The following is a 20,158-nucleotide window of genomic DNA, read 5'->3' on the forward strand; positions in this document are numbered from 1 at the left end:
TCTCCTGGACATAGGAAAATTCTTAGTAAAATGCTAGCAAGTCCAATTCAGCAGTACCTTAAAGAAGCAAAGAGGCAAAGTAGAACAAACCCAGGAAAGGCAACATTCAGAAAGTAGGTTAATGAACCATCTGAGTAGCTAAAAGTAATTTTCTTTGGCTGCAAAGGTTAAAGCACACAGCCATGTCAACTGATACAGAAAAAGCATTTGATCAAGTGCAATATCCATTCATGATTTCAAAATTCTCAGCAAACTAACAATGCAGGGAACTTCTTCAGCCTGACAAAGCCCTCCCACAGCAAACTGACAGCTGACATCTTCAGTAATGCAGTGCCAAGCGCCCGCTCTGAGATGGGATCAGGGAGGCGGCCGCTCTCCATGCCTGTTCAACACTGCGCTAGAAGTCTTAGCCAGGGAGCTCTCAGAAGTCAACAAGTAAGAACTCAACTCAGTAAGAATACTTTTTAAAAGAAATATAGCAGACTTAAGTAGTTTCTTCATCAAGGGCAATAGCAGGATGGCAGTTAGGTGTATTAGAAATGTTCCGCAACATCAACTACCAGAGCAGTGAGAACGAAGGGCCCAGTGACGGGTTCCGCTGCCCTCGTTAGTAGGACTAAGCTAACAGTACATGCTGGTGTCGGCATGCAGCAGCTGATCTCAAAAATTGCTGACAGGGATAGTGACGGTCCAGCTATTCCGGAAAACAGCTTGACACTTTAAAAATAAAAAGGCACTTATTATAGGACAGAAAATTCACTACGCAGTGTTTACCCTGGAGAAATGAAAGTCTGTTTTCACAGAAACATCCGTAATTGCCTACTTGTCCAAACTGTAAACAGTGCAGATACCATGCAGTGGGTAAATGAGTAAACAAATTGTGGTGCTTTGAGAAAGAAACTGTCAGTGCACAGAATGTGCATGAAGTGAACAGAATGAAAAGAAAAGCCAGTTGGGAAAAGCTATATACCATGTAATCCCATTTATTTTTATGTTAGTAAAACTGTAGTAGTAGAGATCAGATCAGTTGTTTATGCGGACTTAGGCATGGAGGAAACTGCTATTTTAGGGATAAAAAAGGAATAAGCATAAGAATGTATTTTTAGGGTGATAACTGCCCATGGGTCACATGGGCACGTATGCTGTAATACGTACAGTAACATAAGGCTATGAGTGTTTTCATATGTTAAAAAGAAATCTAACCAGGCCAATGAGGAAAAGGAGTGGAAAGAAAAGCGTGGAAGAAAAGCAGTTGCGACAATGTGCGGAAACCCGCTGGTCCTCTGCTTAGGTCAGGAGAGGTATACCAGGTGTTTTCTCCAGAGAACAACTGAAGAACATGCAGCTCAGAGGGAACAATGCTGTTGAAGCCTTCATAAGGTGACGAAGGACATTGAACGCTTCAAGTGTGGAAAATAAAAGAACAATAACTAAGATCCTCTCGGTTGGAAAGAGTTTCCACATGATGTAACAAGGAGAGGCTGTGTGAACTTGGCAGGACCCCTGTGGTCAGCAACTGGCTTGAGTCCAGGGAAACGCAGGTGAGAATTGCAGGGGTCCAGGAAGGTGGCCCAGAGGGTTGGAATACATACTTTGGACCCCTGGCCTCTCATGGTCTCTGAGCATTGCTGGGTGTACCCCAAATACCTCCCCCAAAAAAGACAATAACGCTCGCAGAGTAGAATTCTGGGGAAGAGAAAGTGCACAGAAGGTCTGGTGTCTGGCATTAGACTCCACTGGATTTTTCGGGCAGAAAACTTGCGGAGGAGGAGACTTCGCAGTGCCAGGAAATGAATGCCCTCAGGAGTATGGGAAAGCGCCGGGACATGCATGGGCTGGGGAAGGCTGCTCCCACTCAGTAGCTGGGAAAACCTCATAATTCAGGGGATGTTTGGGAGAGTACTTGTCCCTGGAGTATAGTGAGCTCTAGACTAAATGTTCTTTTCCTTTCTATCAAATCTTGAGAGCAAGATCTGAATTATTAAAACTTCCATGAAAGGAACATAAATCACCATGTTGATAAACTATAAAGCAAATGAAAAAATTCCTGTGTTCATCTCAGTTGAAGCAGATGAGACATATGACATACTTCAAAATTCTAAACATCCTCAACAAATTCCAGCGTAGAGGGAACTTCTTCAACCTGACAAGGGAATGTGCACAGTGATACAGCTAGCCTGCAATTACTGGAGAAAGACCAACTGCTTTCCCCACCAATTCAGGAAGAAGACAGAATGTTGCCCAAAGAACTTCTGCTTATCATTTTACTGGGGACTGTACGCCGTGCAAGAATTAGCAAAGTAGAGACTGGAGAAATAGTACCACAGGTACGGCACTTGCCTTGCACCTGCCTCACCCAGGTTTGATCCCATGACACCCATTATGGTTTCTTGGGGGCCACCAGGAGTGATGCTTTCTGAGTACAGAGCTAGGAGTAAGCCCTGAGCGCAGATGGGAATGGCCCAAGAACAAAAACAAACAAAGCAAAGTACAAGACAATTCAAAATATGTGGACTAAAATATGGTTATTGAAAATGATGGGAAATAGAGAAGAGGGCTAGGAAGTGAGATATCAGACCAGCAGTGACGGAATTTCCAAAAGGCAAAAGAATAACAACAGAAATGATTATGAGGGGAAGTGTAATCGAATGGTATTAATCCGCAGATTTAAGACCTCTAAACTGGGAAAAAAAAAAAAGGTCTAGAGCTGTTGTACCCTACAAACCAATGGCAGATGGCCAAGTTCAGAGGATGCTAGCACAGGGGGTAGCTTTCCCGGATGAGCCCAGGAGATCGGAATTGCCTTCATCATGTGGGTCACTAACTGCCCTCACTGCTCCAGGCCCCCAAGGGGGGAAATATTGTTGTGCATTGCCTGACCAAGGATTGAGTTTTGCACCTCGGGTCCAGGGTTGCCAGCCTCATTTTCGGTCACATGCCAGACCCGGGGTTCTGGGTGGACCCGTTGTCCAGCTGCCGGCTCCAAGGTCATTTGTGAGCATGTGTGCTCTATTCTGAGCTGCCCCAATGGCTGGATCCTGGAGGCATCACTGCTTTGAGCAAGCCTGGTCCCTGAGAGCTGTCTTTTGTGTCACCCAGTGGCTTCTGCTTTTGTGCAGACACTTGCGTCCTATCCATACCTTTGCTGATGCTAATCTCAACTGGTGGGGCAGTGTGGAGATGGCTCTGCTGGCCTTGCCTCGTAGCCAGAACCACCACACACCATCAAGGCAGCATCTCTGCATCCACCAGAGGTGAAGGTGTTGCCCCACCAAACTAGTCAATAAAGTCTGGAGGAAGTGAAGACATCAACTCAGTGTTAAAGGAAACATGACACCCCCCAGGAAAAAAAAAACAACCAAAACTAATGCCAGAGGAACAATAATTTTCAAATTACTTACTCCAAAGAAACAATGATTTACAGTTTGTTGGAACAAAAATGAAGGGCCGGGATGCAGCTCAGTGGTAGAGTGCTAGCCTTGCATGTCTGTGTTCAGTTCCTAGAATTGGGGGAGGACCCTTTAAAGAGACTCAGTGAGTTATAGGAAAATCAGCAGGCAGCTCAACAAAATCAGGAAAATATTGCATGGTCAGAACAGAACAGAAATTAAAAAGGAGCAAACAGTACTAGAACTGAAGATACAGTGAATAAAATGGAAAGTATAAAGAGCACAGACCAAGAAGCAGAAGGAATGTAAACTTGAAGAGAGGCCGTTTGCAGTTCCATTCATCGAAGAAGAATGAGACAGGAAAGCCAAAGTGAGCTGGGGACACTAACGGAAAACAATGTTCGATCTATGGGTCTCAGAAGAAGAGAGGGAGCGTGTGGAGAAAGCTTATTTAAGAAATACTCAAATATAGGCCAAGTAGGGATACTTGGGCTGGAGCGATAGCACAGTGGGTAGGGCGTTCGCCTTACAAGCGGCCAACATGGCCGACCCGAGTTCGATTCCTCCGCCCCTCTCGGAGAGCCCGGCAAGCTACCGAGAGTATTCGATATGCCAGACACAGTAACAACAAAGTCTCCAATGGAGACGTTACTGGGCCCGCTCGAGCAAATCACCGATCAACGGGAGGGCCTTTACTTTTTACTTACTTAGGGATACTCAGGTACGCGAATACCCTAGGTCCCCTCATAGATTTTCTGAAGAAGACTTTAGCAGGGCACATTATGATAGAATTATAGGTATTAAAGATGAAGAAGGTTTTGTAAATAGCAGGAGAAGCTCATTCCACACCAAGAAATGACCACATGACCAGAGGCTTTCAAATTTCTTAGCAGAAATCTTTCAGACCAGGAAAAAGTGGGGTGATACTCTACAAAAGTGGGGAGCCAGGGGCGTGATTACCTTGTAGGGATGAGACCCTGTGTTCAGTCTCTGAGACTGCCAAAAAGGGGGGAGGGCAAAGAAAATAAGTGAGGGAGAAATAAAGTTATTTCAGATAAAAAAAAAAAAGGTGTATACCAGGCTGGAGCAATAGCACAGCGGGTAGGGCGTTTGCCTTGCACGCAGCCAACCCGGGTTCGATTCCCAGCATCTCATATGGTCCCCTGAGCACTGCCAGGGGTAATTCCTGAGTGCAGAGCCAGGAGTAACCCCTGTGCATTGCCGGGTGTGACCCAAAAACGGGGAAAAAAAAAGGTGCATACCTGCCTTACAATAAGTAAAAGGGAAGTTCTTTAAGCTAAAATGAAACATTAGAATACATGGAAGACAAACTCACAGCTGAAGTATTTAGTCAGTCACTCAGAATATTCTTTATGGTGTTTGTATGAAATTCTTTAGCGTGATGATTAAAAGAATAGTGACCATATTTTAAATGAGTATACAGTGCTTTAGAGAGCAAATTGTGACATTCAATCTTTAGATACACAATACTTTACAGATCATGGATAGACAACCCTTTAAAGATTGAACTGTGTTAGTTCCATAGTAATCATTAAGAAAACCCCAATGGAGAAGTTGAAAAGCAAAGAAATAAAACATTCCACTCTACGGAAAGTTATCCAATCACAAAAGAGAAAAGCAAGAGAGGAAATAAGGAATGCAGAATCTTATAGAACAGCTAGAAAACAGCAAATGACAACAATAGTGACGATAATGAGGTCTCACTTTTCAGTAATGACCTAAGATGTAAGTGGATTCAGTTCTCTGCTAAAAAGGCAGATTAACTGCATGGAGACGAAAGCGGGAGTCTACCCTGTGGTGCTGACACAGTCACTTTGACTTTAAGGTCGTGCAGATTAGAATTGGAAAAAGATACTCCATGCAGCTGGAAACTGAGCAAGCAGGTTTGGCCGCACTTAGACAAAATGGGCTTTCAAGTCAAAAGCTATAGCAAGAGACAAGATCATTAGTTCATGACAAAGGATTCGGCTCACCAAGAGACTAACGATTGTAAATATACATAAACACCATAGTGAGCTACTTAATCTATTAAGGGCATATTAATAGATATGAAGGCAGGAACAGACAGCAGTACACTTGTAACAGGAGACTGCAAAGCCTCACTTTCAACAATGCGTAGATTATGTAGACAGAAAATCAATGAGGGGATATTAGCTTTGAGTGATACTTAAAACAAATGAATTTAGCGGACATACATAGAAAATGCCACCTACAGCAGCTGAATCTACATTCTCCGGTCTCCCCAGGATGGTCTCCAGTATTGGTTCTATGTTAGATCACAAAGCAAATCTCAACAAACTGAAGAAGATTAAAATTGCAGCTTTTTCCTTTTTCAATTTTTTGACCACACCCAGTGGTGTTTAGGGATCACTCTGGGCTCAGGATCACTCCTGGCAGACTCAGGAGGACCATATGGGATGCCAGGGGTAGAATCTGGGTTGGCTGCATGTAAGACCAGTATCCTGCATGCTGCTGTACTATTGCTCTGGCCCCAAACAGTTTCTTATCTAGCTGCTCAGTATTAGGGGGACGCTTGAAAGCGCACAGATGCAGTGAAATCAGGTTCATTTCTGTATGATCAGTGAGTCAAAGAAAAAATTCCAAAAGATGGGAAAAGATTGGTAAACCTTGGAGTGTCTTAAAAAGTAATAAAATTGATAAACCTTCTGTGAGATGAAGTAAAAGAATAAAAAAGACTCAGATATTAAACATGAGAGAGACTTAAACATGAAAGAGATAACTTATTAAAACCAAGGAGACCACATAAAATGCTGGAGCGCATGTTTTGTGAGGTCCTGTGTTCTGCCTCCTGAGCACTGCAGGCAGAGCCCTGTGGCATGGCTGGTCTGAGCACTGTGTTTCTGGGCTGAGTGTGAACAGTCACACCTGCGCTGCCAGGCCAGCATCTCAGCATTCGCCCTCAGCACCCTTGGTCCCAAGCACTGCAGAGAAAGCTCCTCCCTCGAAAACAGGAAGAATTGTTACAGCTAAGATCATGGAATATGATTTGTCACAAGAGAAAATGCCTATCATGAAACCTAGGGGGGAGATGGATGAATTCCTAGGAGTATATGGTTGGACAAGTCTGGAGAAAAAGAAACTCTGAATAGACCAACTCATAGTGATGAAGTTGGATCCATGATTTTTCTTTTTTTAATGCCAGCAAAGCAAAATCCAGGATCAGGCAGCTTCATTGGTGAATTCTGTGAAGTTTTCAAAGAAGAATTCTTACAGATCTTCCCCAGCCCTTCCCAGCCGTGAATGAGAAAGGAGCACTTTCAAAGTCATTTTCCAAGGCAGCCTTTCAGGGGCAAGGCTAACCAACAGTATTATCGGGGCAATGCTAAGTATAGTATTAGAAACAGCCTAGGACATTATAAGAAAAGAAAATTGTAGAATAAGATTCCCCAAAACAGAGACAACGACTTTCTCAATAAAATGCCAGCAAACTGAATCCAATAGCATACGAAAAGCATCCTCCACCATCCGCAAGTTATGCTTGTCTCTGGGAGATGGTTCCACATACACAAAGCAACACGTGCAATATTGAACAGATATTAACAGAACAATGACGATGGATACCATGGTCATTGAATACATACAGAAACAATATCTGACGAAATATTCCTTTCATGATAAATTCTCAGCAAATGAGCTCTAGGTGGACTGGACCTAATGGAATAAAAGCCACTGATAAGTACATGGCTGGTACAAAACTTAGCGGTGAAAACCAAACAATAATGCCCTTTAGAATTATGGGGGAAAGATCTTAATCAGTCTTAACAGTCCAATTTGGCATCACCCTAGAAATTCTAGTCAGAACATTTAGGCATGAAAAAGAAAAGGCATTCAAGTTAGAAAAGAAGAAAAATTGTGTGTGTAGTGACAATTTTATAGGTAGAAAACCCTGAAGACACTACCCCCACCCCCCAAAAAAACCCTTTACAACTAATAAACAAGTTCAGTAAACATTGCAGGATACAAATTCAACATGCAAAATTGAATTGCACTTCTGTATACTAACAACAAATGATCTGCAACATAAATTAAGAAAGCATCCTGGGTTCCAAGCAATCGTACAGCAGGTAAAGTGCTTGATCTTCTGCATCCCATATGGTTCCCTGATCACCATGCCAGGAGTAACCCCTGAGCACCACTGGGCCTGTCCCTTCCCCACAGACAAGACAAGGAAAGAAAGCATGCCCACTTAGAGTTACTTTTTAAAAAAAAAATGGCATACTTAGGAATAAATTTAAATGGGATGAAAGACCTGTATGTCGACAGCTTTGAGACGTTGGTGAAAGGAATCGAAAAAGACACAGCTGACGGAAAAGCTTTTCTGTGCTCATTATTGATATGGCTAAAGTGTTCATACTGTCGAATATGCAGCCCCTATCAGAATTCCAACGGCACTTCTGAAAACTGATCCGACAATACTGAGTTCATTAAAAAAAAAAAAAATCACAAATCGTCCCAAGTAGCCAAAGCAATCTTGAGAAAGAAGACCAAGCCAGATACGTCCTGATTTCAGAATGCAAGATGTAAAGCTGTAACAAAACAGCATGATCTTGGCACAGGATGGGGGGGCCGGGGGTGGTTGGGGGCGGGGGGAGGGCTCGCAGACTACCCAGTGTCATGGAAAAGAAAACTCAACATGCCCGCTAATGTCGGGCATGTGGTTACGGCATGGTCGCCAAGCATGTCCGGTGAGGAAATGTTCATGAATCGTGGGACAGTGGAGAACCACCTTTGGAGAAAGGAAATGGACGAATCTGACCTCGCCCTCCTCTGAGAAACACCTCCGGATCTGAGAAAGGGGTAAAGCACTCACCTTGCACGCAGCGGCCCTGGGCCAGTTTCTGGAGCACTGCCAGGGGTCACTCCGGAGCACAGAGCCTGGAGCAAACGCTGCACACCACTGGGGGTGGCCCAGTTTGCTCCGCCTCACCCCAAAAATCTTAAATGGATTAAAGTTCTAAGAGCTGGAACTATAAAACCAGGAGGAGGTGGGGGCACTCCCTGGCATGGATTTGGCAATGATTTTGGATGGACGTGGCAACAGAAGGGAAAATTATGTCGCGTTGCCTTGAGGTTACAAATGAAACTCCGGGGAAACAGAGAGGCGCTTCAGAGGGGGAGGCAGGTGCTCGCAGGGGTCTGTGTTGGCATGGCAGTGCTCCTGGAGTGCATGGCAGGGCAGTGCTCAGCACCCACGTGCCCCCTATGCCACCTACTTGGCAGTTGTCCCACTTTCCCTGGTGTCCATATGGTCACACCCACTGCCCCCAGCCCCACAGTGGGAGCGGGTGTGAGCACTGTGAGGGGCAGTGGTTTGAGGCTGCCCCAGGCATGTGGAGGGGAGGCAGCAGCCCGGCAGGTCGATGGATGTGATGTTTTGGCACCTCCTTGGGTGGAAGCAGATGGGTGAGAGCTGAGGAAGGCCCGAGGCTGGGTCAGGCTGGCATCCTGGCATCCTTCCTGCCCCCCCTCCTCTTTGAGGTGCTCGTTTTTGTTTCATCGTTTACGTGTGGAGTGGTTAGCGGTAAGAGCACTGTCAGCAGCGTGTGCCCTCCCTTCTCTGCCGGGTTGGCCTGTCCTTGCACTGCTGGGTGCAGCCCCATATAGGATTAAAGTGCCGGGGCGGGGCGGGGGGGGGGCGGGTGCCGGAGAGAGAGTGAAGTGGGTAGGGCGTCTGCCTTGCACGTGTCTAACCTGGGTTCGATCTCTGGCTTCCCATCTGGTTCCCCAAGCACTGCCAGCAGAGATGCCTAAGTGCAGAGCCAGGAGAAAGCCCCGAGCACCGCTGAGTGTGGCCCGAAACAAAACCCAAAACTACCCCGAGTTTCATGAGCTCACAGTGCTCTTGGTGGGGGAGGGAGGGGCTAGTGGTCAGGGTGCCGGACCCTACCCAGACCCTGGCATGCTGCCGGTGCTGCCGCCTGGAACAGGCCCTGCCTGCTGCCCGGCTCTTGGATGTCCTGCTCACTGTGGACAGGGCGTGTCCTTGACTGCTGGGACAGCTGATCCTCCAGGCTGCCCGCCCCCTCCCGGGCACGCTGCTGTCCCTGGAGCTGGGATCCTCACGTGCTCGCTCGCTTGCTCATTCCCGGCCTGGGCCCCGAGAGGCTCAGCCAGGTACCCAGAGCCTGGTGCCAGGCAGCCCAGCGAAGGGGGCACCGTGGTGTGCGCAGTGGGCCAGGGCTGGGAGGGCTGGCGGTCAGCTCCCGTCCAGCTGGTGACACAGGCGCTGTCCCCCTCTCTCCTCCAGATCCAGCCCCCTGCCCAGACCCACTGTCCCTGCCGGAGCAACACAGCATCCCTGCTGCTCCGCAGCCTCCGAGCCAGGCGGACCCCGGGGAGGCCCCGGGGGTCACACCCGCCCCTTTGGTGCCACCGTCCCCTCCCCTGGCGTCTCTGCCCCAGGACCCGGTCACACAGGCTGCTGGCCCCCCGCCGGAGCCGGCCACAGAGCGTCAGCCCCCCCAGCCCCTGGTGGAGACGCACGATGCCCAACCAGCCACCAGGCCCTCGGGCACAGGCCAGGAGCCTTGCGCCCCACCTCCGGAGGGGCCCCCTGACTCTGCGGGTCCAGGGGAGCCCGCTGCAGCCAGAGATGCCAGCACCCTAGGGGAACCGGCTTCGGCGCCGCAGCCGCTCCCGGCCTCGGTGGCAGCCCCCAGCCTGGCTGCGCCCGAGCTCCCCAGCCCCCCGCTGGGGCCCACCGCACCCCTGCAGCCCCCCTCAGCCTTGGAGTCGGACAGCGAGGGCCCGCCCCCCAGGGTGGGCTTCGTGGACAACACCATCAAGAGCCTGGATGAGAAGCTGCGCACGCTGCTGTACCAGGAGCACGTGCCCACGTCCTCGGCCTCCGCCGGCACCCCCGTGGACGCGGGCGACCGGGGGGACTTCACCCTGCAGCCCCTCCGAAGCGACCCGACCCTGCTGCCCCAGCCGGAGGTAAGTGGCCACCCTGCCCGGTGGGGCAACCCTAGGGGGAGAGGAGTGGACAGAAAGCAGAGCCTCCTGGCCGTGCTGTGGGAGGCTCCGGGCCCTTCCCAGCTCTTCCCTGTCTGCCCCCAGGTGGACAAACCGGTGGCTACCACAGGCCCGGGTGCCGTGCAGGAGCAGAGCACCTCCTCCTCCCTTACGGGTAAGGGGTCCCGACCTTCCTCTCCACCCGCCCCGTGCCCTGTCCCCGGCGGGACCCCAGCCCGCTGCTAAACCTGTTTCCAGGTGTCCGTGCGCCGAGTCCCAGCAGGGGCCGTGATCCCCCCAGCCCCAGACTCAGCCCGTCTGCCTGGGCCTGTCAACCACACGCTCTCCCTGTGGGCTTGCTGTGAACCTGACCCATTTCTGGGGAAGGTTCCTGGTGTGCTGAGGACAGAGGCAGGGTCGGGTTCCTGCAGTTCCGTGGGGGCCATGGGAGATCCTGGGGGTTCTGGCCTGGTGTCTAGCCCTCGCTGAGTCAGTTCTGTGCTCGAGAGAGCTGGTCAGCCTGAGGGGAGGGTGCGGTGGGATGGCCCCGCTCTCAGGGTGAGGGTGTCCTGACTCTGGGCAGCAGGCCGGTGGGGAGGGGACGGCTTGCAGGTGAGAGGTTGCACCTGGGCCCTCTGCAGACCAGAGCCATGGCAGGCAGGTCAGGATGGACCACCCGGACGGGGAGGTGCAGCCATCCCCTGCCCCCAGGGAGTGCAGAACCCCCCTGAGACAGGTGGGTGTCCCAGAAACCCCTCCTGGCTGCTGCTGCTCTGGGCTCCCATCAACCTCTCTGCAGCACATGTATGAGGCCAGGACAGAGTGCAGGACGTGCTGACCCTCCTGCTACCCAGAGACCTGAGTGTCCTTGGGCCTGGGCAGTGGAGGAGAGGAGGGTGGGTGCTGAGCTCCGCCCTTCAGGTGTGACACCGGCCCTTTAGGTTGGGGTGTAGGGGAAACGGGGGCCGTTAGACGGGGGAGGTGACAGTAGCTTCATGGGGCAGTGAAGCTTCAAGGTGAGTAGTCCCAGGAGTGGGGTCCCAGGGGTGGGGTCCCGCTGTGGGTGCAGAGGAAGGGCCTGAGTGTGGGGCCGAGTGAGCTTGTGTTTCTGAGACGGTGGCGGGGCGTCTCCCAGGTAACGCTCCCCATGTTTCTCGCTCCCCCAGCAGAATCATCCTCCAGCCCCTCGCTGGGCTCGGACGAAGGGTGCGCGACCACCCGCCCTGCGCCTCCCCCCGCGGCACCTCACGCAGCCCAGGTGAGGGGTTTGCCCTGGCGTAGCTGGCTGGGGGGTGGGGGGCCGTGGCTGCTGGTGGCAATGGCTCTGTTCATTTCTCCTTGTTCCCAAGGACGCCCCCACGTCTGCCGACCCTCCATGTCCGGAGTCCAGAGACCAGAACCGCGGGGCGCCCCAGGGAACCTCATCGGGGCCACCCCCCCACCATAGCCCCGGGACACTGGCTGAGGGCGGCCCCGCCTGCCAGCCCCCAGAACCCGGCGCCCCGGTCTCGGGGTCCCCCCAGAAGCGGCCACAGGACAGCAGCTCGCCCGCCAAGACCCTGGGCCGCTTCTCCGTGGTGAGCACGCAGGACGAGTGGACCGTGGCCTCTCCCCAGAGCCTGCGCTACTCGGCGCCCCCCGACGTCTACCTGGACCAGCTGCCCCGCAGCCCTGACGCCAAGCTGCTGGTGCGGAGGGCGCAGACGGCGGCGTCCATCGAGGCCGGGGCGGGCGAGCCGGTGTCCAGTGACTCTGCGGACGAGAGCCCCCGCCCGAGACCCCCGCCACACAAGCATGGCTCTCTGGCTGGCGTCGGGGCTGCGGCTGGGGACCTGGTGAGCAAGGCTGCCGCCTTCCTGGCCGGGCCCTCGCCGGCCGGCTCTCCGGGCCTGGGCACCGCCGGCAGGACGGGCGTGAAGGTGCCCACCATCAGCGTCACCTCCTTCCACTCCCAGTCATCCTACATCAGCAGCGACAACGATTCCGAGGTCGAGGACGCGGACATCAGGAAGGAACTGCAGAGCCTGCGGGAGAAGTAGGTCCTGGCACGGCCCGCGGGGTTGGGGTAGGCAGATGCTGGCGTCTGCCCCGCAGGGGCCCCTGGAGTTCCAGCAGGGCCAGGCGGGGCTGCAACAGAGAGCAGGGGTTGAGCGTGTGACCTAGGCTGAGGGACACCAGGCAGCCATAAGGGCTAGAACCTGCCCTCTACCCTCTCGGTAGGGTCTGCGCCCCCCTCCCCACCCCGGGGCCTTCTTGCTGGGGTCCTTACCTGCCTCCCCACCCCTCTGCACTCCCTCTGAGGTCCACGTCCGCCTCCCCACCCCTCTGCCCTCTCGCCCTCTGGTCTGTGCCCGCCTCCCCACTTCCCTGCTCTCTCTCTAGCTCCTGTGCCCACCTCCCTACTCCTCTTCCTCCTCTCTCGGGTCTCTGCCTGCCTCTCCACTCCTTTGCACTCTCCTTCTGTCTGTCTGTCCATCCGTCTGTCTGTCTGTCTGTCTGTCTGTCTCTCTCTCTCTCTCTCTGTGTCTCTCTCTGTCTCTCTCTCACTCTTTCCCTCCCTCTCTCTCTCTTTCTCTCTGGGATCTGTGCCCACACTTGTCCCTGCAGTAGTTGGGAGCAGCCTTGAGGACTTGCTCTCCCGGTCGAGGGGGTGACATGCAGCAGACACGCACAGCAGGTCTTCTCTAGGACAGTGGGACTCTCTGTGGGGTGTCAGAGGCTGAGCTGAGCGCCCCAGGGCTCCTGCGCAGGAGGGGCTGCCCTGGAGCCAGTGGGGGCCAGCGTGGGTTCTGGGGCCCAGCGGGGGCGGCAGTCTCCTGACTGTCACGAGGGACCAAGGAGGGAAGGACTGTATGTGTAGGAGAGAATGAGGGCAGCTGCCACCTGAGAGGGAGGCCTAGAGGTGAGGACAGGCTGAGAGAAACTGGAGGCAAGGGAGCCTGGAGGTGAGGGGCCTGGAGATGAGGTATTTGGAGGTGAGGGGCCTGGGGGTGAGGGGAGGTGAGGGGCCTGGAGGCGAGGGTTTTGGAGGTGAGGGGCCCTGGATGTGAGGGGCCTCAATGTGAGGAATCTGGAGGTGAGGGGCCTGGAGGTGAGCAGTCTGGAGGTGAGGGGCCTGGAGGTGAGGGATTTGGAGCTCAGGGGCCTGGAGGTGAGGGGTCTGGAGGTGAGGGGAGTTGAGGGCTCTGGAGGTGAAGGGCCTGGAGGTGAGGCACCCTGAAGGTGAGGGGCCCTGGAGGTGAGCGGTCTGGAAGTGAGGGGCCTGGAAGTGAGGGGCCTGGAGGTGAGGGGCCCTGGAGGTGAGGGGCTGTGGAGGTGAGGGGCTGTGGAGGTGAGGGGCTGTGGAGGTGAGGGGCTGTGGAGGTGAGGGGCCTGGAGGTGAGGGGTCTGGAGGTGAGGGGCCTGGAGATGAAGCGTTTGGAGGTGAGGGGCCTGGACGTGAGGGTGCCTGGAGGTGAGGGGCCCGGAGGTGAGGGGCCTAAGACGGTGACAGGCCTTAGACCGTGACAGGCCCTGCAGGAGGAGGGGCCTGGAGCTGTGCAGTGAGTCCCCAAGGGACCCCACTGGTCTGGGAAGATCCTTATGTGCCCGAGCGCAGAGCTGGCGTCCCCACATCTCTGACGTTCCTTACGGGGAGCTGCCGCCTGGGTGGGCGCCGGTTCTTCGTGTGCCTGTACTCCCCGTCTGGGGGAACTCTCGGGGTCCCTGTGAAACCCTCGCTGCCCTGCGCCCCCGGGCAGGAGCCAGCCTCCACGCCTCCTGGGGGACTGACCCGGCCACTCTCCTTCCTGTGCATGAGGGGCTTGGTGTGGGCCTCTCCTGGGTCACTGATGTGTCCTTCTGGGTTGTCAGAGGCGTCCGTGCCTCCTGCCGGGTGTGGCAGCTCCGGCCGGACCCCAGAGCCCCGTCCCTTCCCCGCAGGCACCTGAAGGAGATCTCCGAGCTGCAGAGCCAACAGAAGCAGGAGATCGAGGCGCTGTACCGCCGCCTGGGCAAGCCCCTGCCCCCGAACCTGGGCCTCTTCCACACGGCGCCCCCTGCCGGCCGCCGCCGGAGGACCAGCAGGAGCCGGCTAAAGGCGGGGAAGCTCCTCAACCCCCTGGTGCAGCAGCTCAAGGCCGTGGCCTCCAGCACAGGTCCGGGCCCTCCCGGGCTCAGCAGAGAGGGGCAGGCTGGGCGGGCGGGAGTGCGGCTCGACGTCTCTCTCACTGGACTGGAAGCTGTCGGGGCCTGAGGCCCTGCTGTGCGGGGGCCGGACCCCTCTTGTCAGAGGGCCCTCAGCTCCTCCTCTCCGCACAGCGCCCCTTTTCTCGGGCCCAGCGGAGGTGGGCAGGTGCCACTGCAGCGGGGGCAGCTCCCAGCACGTGGGGTCCGTCTCCGCGGGCGCCTGCCAAGCCCCCAGTGTCGGCCCCGCCTCTGCCCACCAGGGGCAAGTGGCCCGGAGGGTGCTGTGCAGAGCCCGAGCCCCGGCCCTCCACAGGCAGGGATGGTTGACCACCACAGAGGTGCACACACAGAGAGCTGTCCCTCACACACAGCCCACACCGAGCCCCAGGCTAGGCCCTGACCCAGAGCCGTGCAGGAGCCTCAGCGTGGCCGGAGCACCGGCCGTCCTTCCTGCTCGCCCGGCGGGGCCTCAGCCGCCCCCACAGTGCCAGCCAGGAGCCAGCGGAGGCCGTGTCATGCTGCCCGCCTGCCTGCCGGGGGCCTCATCCCGCCTGTCCCCTTCTCCCCAGGTCACTTGTCAGACTGCAGCAGAAACCCTCCCGCCAAGGACCCTGCTAGCGCCAGGGCAGGGCCCGCGGCAGCCCCGGAGCCCGGGGGGAAGGCGGTTCAGACCCGTCAGCCCTGCTCCGTCCGGGCCTCCCTGTCTTCCGACATCTGCGCCGGCTTAGCCAGTGACGGAGGCGGAGCGCACGGCCAAGGTGATTCCGCTCGCCGGCTCTGGGCATGCTCGAGTGCATCGGGCCCGTGTGGTGTAGCGGGGAGGCGGCCGCGGCCGTGCACGCGTGTATAGGCGTAGCCTCGAGGGCAGGGAGCGGAGCGCCCCCCCCACCCCCACGGTCCCCCAGTCTCTGCTGTGAGTGGCTCGGAGGGAGGCGGGGCCCGGCCGGAGCCCGCCGCCGCGGGGGTCCGCCGTGGCTGGCGTCCGCGTGAACTCTGCGCCCGTCCCCAGGCTCTGGCCGCCGGGTCCCGTCCCGTACGCGGCCCTTCCGTCGTCGGGAGGGCCGGCCGGGCGCGGGGGCCGAGCTCCTGAGCGGGGAGCTGGCCTCGAGGAGGAAGTGCTCGTCTCCGCTGCCCTGCGTGGTGAGGAGAAGCCCTGTGGCCGCCCGCGGCCCCCACCCCACCCCCCATCCCGTGCACGCCCCCCTGGGGTCCGCTTCTCTTCTGCTCCTGCACTGCCTCCTTTCCGTCCTTGGTCGGTGGCTCTGGGCCTTCGGGCTGTTAAGTGGCGAGGCTGATGTGGCTGGTGGTGTGTAGGTGGCGGCCCGAGACCGATACTTGATGCCTGTCTCTTTCTCTTCCCTCTATATTCATTTGCAGGCTGGACGCCTTACCACCCAACGTCTGAGAGAGTGGCCTATAAGTCTAGTAGCAAACCTCGCGCCCGATTCCTCAGTGGACCCGTGTCTGTGTCCATCTGTCTGTATTTGTTCTTTTGTATTTTCTCACCTCCCGGCCCTTGGTTTCTCCCCGCCCCCCGTCATCATCACCTCCATCCACTGTGTAGGGTGCTCCCGGCCCTGGCTAGCGGCCCGTCCCTTACCGAGAGGGCAGCTCCACCCTGCCCCGACACCGCCCGTGCATGCTCTCGGCCACGCCGGCCACCAGCATGTCCTGCCCCCACCACCCTGTCCCCACGGACACACTGCCCTTGCCCACACCCCAGCTTCTCTGCTTCCTCTCCGTCACACCTGTGTTCCTCTTCTTTCTCTTTTTATTTTTTTTTTGGACGTGTGGACGTCGTTTTAGTTCTGTTGCGACTGTGGCAAACACACACAAGCCCACGTCCCCAGTTGCAGCGACAGCCAAGAGAGTGCCCGGCTTCCCTAGCTAGACGCATGGCGTGCTCAGCCCTGTCGGGACCCCCGAAGACATGCATGTAGCCAGCCTGACACAGTTGTGGGTTACTGGAGGGTGTCACTCCTGTCCCAGGGCTGTCTCCCGACAGGCCTCCCTGCCCCTCCCCGCCCAGCCCTGCCTGCAGAAATGCTTGGGGTCAGGGGGCAACCCTTGCCCCTCGGCTGTCCTGGAGTACGTGACTCGGTGTCTTCCCTGTTAGCCTGCCCAAGGTCAAGCCTGTCCCGTAGCCAGCTGCCCTGCCCCTCCCCTGCCCTCCACAACCCTGCACACCTCCTGCAGGGCCCCCAGACTTGCTCTCAAGCTCGGAGTGATGGCGGGGACTCCAAAGCCCTAGGGGGGTTGAGGTCTTCGGGAGGGAGCGTTGGCAGAAAAGAAATTAAGACCCCCCCCCCCCCTTTTTTTTCCTTTTTTCTTTTTTTTCTTTTTTTCTTTTTTTTCTTAAACCCACTGGATTGGACATGCTGGTTTGGGGCACATGGCTTTTGCTGGTACAACAAAGATACATTGTCCTTGTCAGGGCCCAGAGGCCAGGCTTGTGGCAGTGCCCGCAAGGGGAGGCCGGGGGCCCACAGAAGTGCCCGAGTACCCAGGGTTGCTGTGGCTTCAACTCCCGAGCGGGGCGCTGCTCGGGGCTGGGGGTGGGGTGGGCAGCACTCTGTGCCCAGCTGCCCCTGCCTGGGAGCCGCTGGTATGCCTGGTGTCCGTCTTGTGGTCAGCTGGTACCTATGTCCCTGCCAGAGAAGCGCTGGATCAGGGGATGCTCCCGAGGCCCCAGGTGAGGCCGTGTGAGTGTCCGCCCTGCCTGGCCACCCGTGTGATGATCTCGGCAGGGTTTCTGCTGGATGACTCGTTCCAGTGAGGGTCCGGGTCATCCCTGCCCTCGATGCTGGGAGGCAGGAAGGTGAGGCTTGGCTGTGGCAGCAGGTGGCGAGGCCGGGTGAGGCTCTGCCTGGAGGACCCCCGTGCAGGTGCCCGACCCCCCGTGCTCTGGAGTGAGGCTGCCCCATGGGGCCCTGGCTGGAGCCGCCTCCGCTGGCTCCTGAGGGGATCTGGTTGCTTTCTGAGGTCACAGTGGGGCAGTGACCCCTGCCTCTGGGCTTGAGGGACGTGCAGAATGGCGGGGCCTCGTTGGGGCCTCGTGGGGCCTCGTGGGGCCCGAGCAAAGGTCACTGCTGAGCACGGGCCGGGAGCACCTGTGGAGGATCCCAGTGTCAGAGCTGCGGGCCAGGGAACTGAGTGTGCCCACGGCCTGGGCTCAGGAACGGAGCCAGAGTAATACTCCAGGGGTGCCCAGTTCTCGGTGGAGCGGAGCCCTGGGAAGGGAGGCCCGCCCAGCCAAAGCTAAGGGTGTGGCCGAGAGACTGTGAAGGCCAAAGGCGGGCAGGGCTGGTGACTGTTAGGGGCAAAGAACCCTGATGCTGACCTGTGGGGTGGGTGGGAAGGAGTCCGCAGGGACCCTCAGCAGATGGGCAGTGCAGCAGGGGACCTGAGTGAGGGTTCTGCAGTGACCTGACTGTTCACAGGGCGCTCCCCTGTCGCAGGGGCTTGTTTGTGACGCTGGGCAGGTGGTAGGTGTGGGTGGCAGTAGAGTGTGTGGTTAGAGTGTGTGGTGGTGGGGGAGTGTGTAGTGGGGTGTGTGGTTGTGTGTGTGTGTGTGTGTGTGGTGGCAGGGTGTATTTGGTGACAGAAGAATTGTATGTGGTGGCTGGGGTGTGTGGTGACGGGAGTAGGTGGTGGGGGAGTGGGGGGGGTGGTGACAGCGGTGTGTGTGGTAGCAGGGGATATGTGGTGTGTACAGAGTGTGGTAGTGGATTGGGTAGTGGCAGGGGGTGCGGCAAGGGTGTGGTGGCGGAGAGTGTGCTGTGGGGTATACGTGGTGGTGGGATGTGGCAGAGGTGGGTGTGGGATGGTGATGGGTGTGCCGTGTGGCAGGGGTGTCTGCTGGTCAGTGTGTGTGGTGGATATGTGGTGGTGAGTGTGGGGGCGTGTAAGGTAGTCTGTGTGTGTCATGGGTATGGTGGGTGTGTATGGCGGTGAGTTGGTGGGTGTGTATGGTGGCCAATGGGTGTGGTATGGCGGGGGGGGTGTGGTGGTGAGTGTGGTGGGGGTATGGCCGTCAGTGTGTGTGGTGGGTGTGTGTTGCAGAGAGTGTCAGTGTATGTGGTGGTGAGTGTGTGGTTGTGTGTGGTAGTGAGTGTGGTGGGGGTGTACGGTGGTGAGTGTGGTGGGTATATGGCAGTCAGTGTGTGTGGTGGCAGGAGGGGGTGTGTGGTGGGTGTAGGTGACGGGAGTGTAAGGGTGGGATGGGGGTTGTGGTGATGGGAGAGTGTGTGGTGTGTGTATGGTTGTGGGAGGCAGGGTGTGTTGTAGACTCAGGAACTGTGGCTGCAGGTCTTGCTGGGGCGTCCTGTTCTCCGCCCTCCTCTGTTTCTCTCTCCTCTCCTGCTCCTGTGCCCAGAGCCGCCCGACCCTCCATCCTGTCCACGCGCTGCCCGGCCCAGCTGTTTCCCCGTGTGCTGCTAGCAGTGAGCCTGGCTTCCGTCTTCCGACATGTGTGTCTCTGGGCCCCTGAATGCCATTGTGCCCCCCTCCTTCCCCCCACTGGGCCTTCCCTCGGTCCGAGTGTTCTGGTCCTCTCTGCGGAGCCCCAGGCTGTGCGGGGAGAGGGCACAGACAGATGAGCTCGCTGCGCCCACCCAAGCCTGCCCGGATCCGTGACGCGCAGCCCACTCGCAGGCAGGCTGGGGCTTGGGGTGACGGCACCCAGGGTGGGGCCGCGACCCGTCCTGCCCTCCTGGCTAAGGCTCCGCAAGCAAATCCGGGCACATTTCTTGGCTTGAGTGGTAGCTGGCATCGCACACCGGTACCCAGCACTTCGGGGGGTTGAGTTTTGGGACCCAGGAGCTCGTTTTCCTCAGATTCCCCTGCAGGGTCCCCTTCCCCCGCACCGTCAGGACTAGGCGCTGTTTGCAGCCTCAGAGCTGCCTGTGAGGGTGGGGGACAGCCAGTGTTCCTGGGGGGCTGTCAGACACGTGCTGTGAGTGACAAGATGCTGGGGGCCTTGTGCGCTGCCCTTCTCGTGGTGGGCAGCCCCAGTGGGGCTCTGGGGCCACTCCTGGCTGTGCCTGGGGGTTTGTGTGGTGCTGTCGTGGAAGCCACCCCCACGCAGAGTCTGTCCAACCCCCGGAGACTGCTCGGGGCCTGCCTCACACACCCGGGTCAAAGGTTCCAGCAGCTCTGTGGCCGCCAAGGCCTTGGGTGTCAGCATCCTCTGCCAGGGCCCCTGGTAACCCCAGGTGGACCTTCGTGGGCCTCCTTGTAGTATACCTGTGTGAGTCACGCGTGTGTCCCGGGGGCCTCCTGTGGTCTGTGCACTCCTCCGCGGGGGCGTGTGTCTTCTCTGGGTTTGCTGTGGTCTCCTGGCAACCCTGCTGGGTCGCCTATGGCCGCCGGGGCTCCCTCCCCAGCCCGCTTGCTTTGCCACCTCTTGTCTGCTCTTGTCTGGTGGACGTGGGCAGGCGCGGGGGGGGGGGGGGCAGGGGGGCAGGGGTCTGGCCCAGCAGGGAGCAGCCAGGTGCAGCTGGTCACAGTGTCTATGTGATGGGCTGGGAGGGCAGGGTCTGGGCAGGCCCCTGGCGCTGGGGGGCTCCACAGAGGTGGCTGAGGATAGCTGGGCTCTGGTTCCTGCT

The 20,158-nt window shown here is 56.9% G+C and overlaps 1 protein-coding gene across 1 annotated transcript in view; it reads left to right on the top strand.

Moving 5' to 3' along the window:
- WNK2 (WNK lysine deficient protein kinase 2) overlaps positions 1 to 20,158 on the top strand; it is a 94,236-nt gene that overhangs the window by 53,525 nt on the left and 20,553 nt on the right. Inside the window, exons 19-25 of the mRNA XM_056128118.1 lie at positions 9,679 to 10,367; positions 10,491 to 10,560; positions 11,552 to 11,643; positions 11,735 to 12,420; positions 14,307 to 14,521; positions 15,122 to 15,310; positions 15,930 to 16,028. Of these exons, the coding sequence (XP_055984093.1) occupies positions 9,679 to 10,367; positions 10,491 to 10,560; positions 11,552 to 11,643; positions 11,735 to 12,420; positions 14,307 to 14,521; positions 15,122 to 15,310; positions 15,930 to 16,028 (2,040 nt within the window). The remainder of the gene's footprint in view (positions 1 to 9,678; positions 10,368 to 10,490; positions 10,561 to 11,551; positions 11,644 to 11,734; positions 12,421 to 14,306; positions 14,522 to 15,121; positions 15,311 to 15,929; positions 16,029 to 20,158) is intronic.

This window comes from Sorex fumeus, unplaced genomic scaffold, assembly GCF_029834395.1.
Source record: "Sorex fumeus unplaced genomic scaffold, SorFum_2.1 ptg000063l, whole genome shotgun sequence".
Lineage (NCBI taxonomy): Eukaryota > Metazoa > Chordata > Mammalia > Eulipotyphla > Soricidae > Sorex > Sorex fumeus.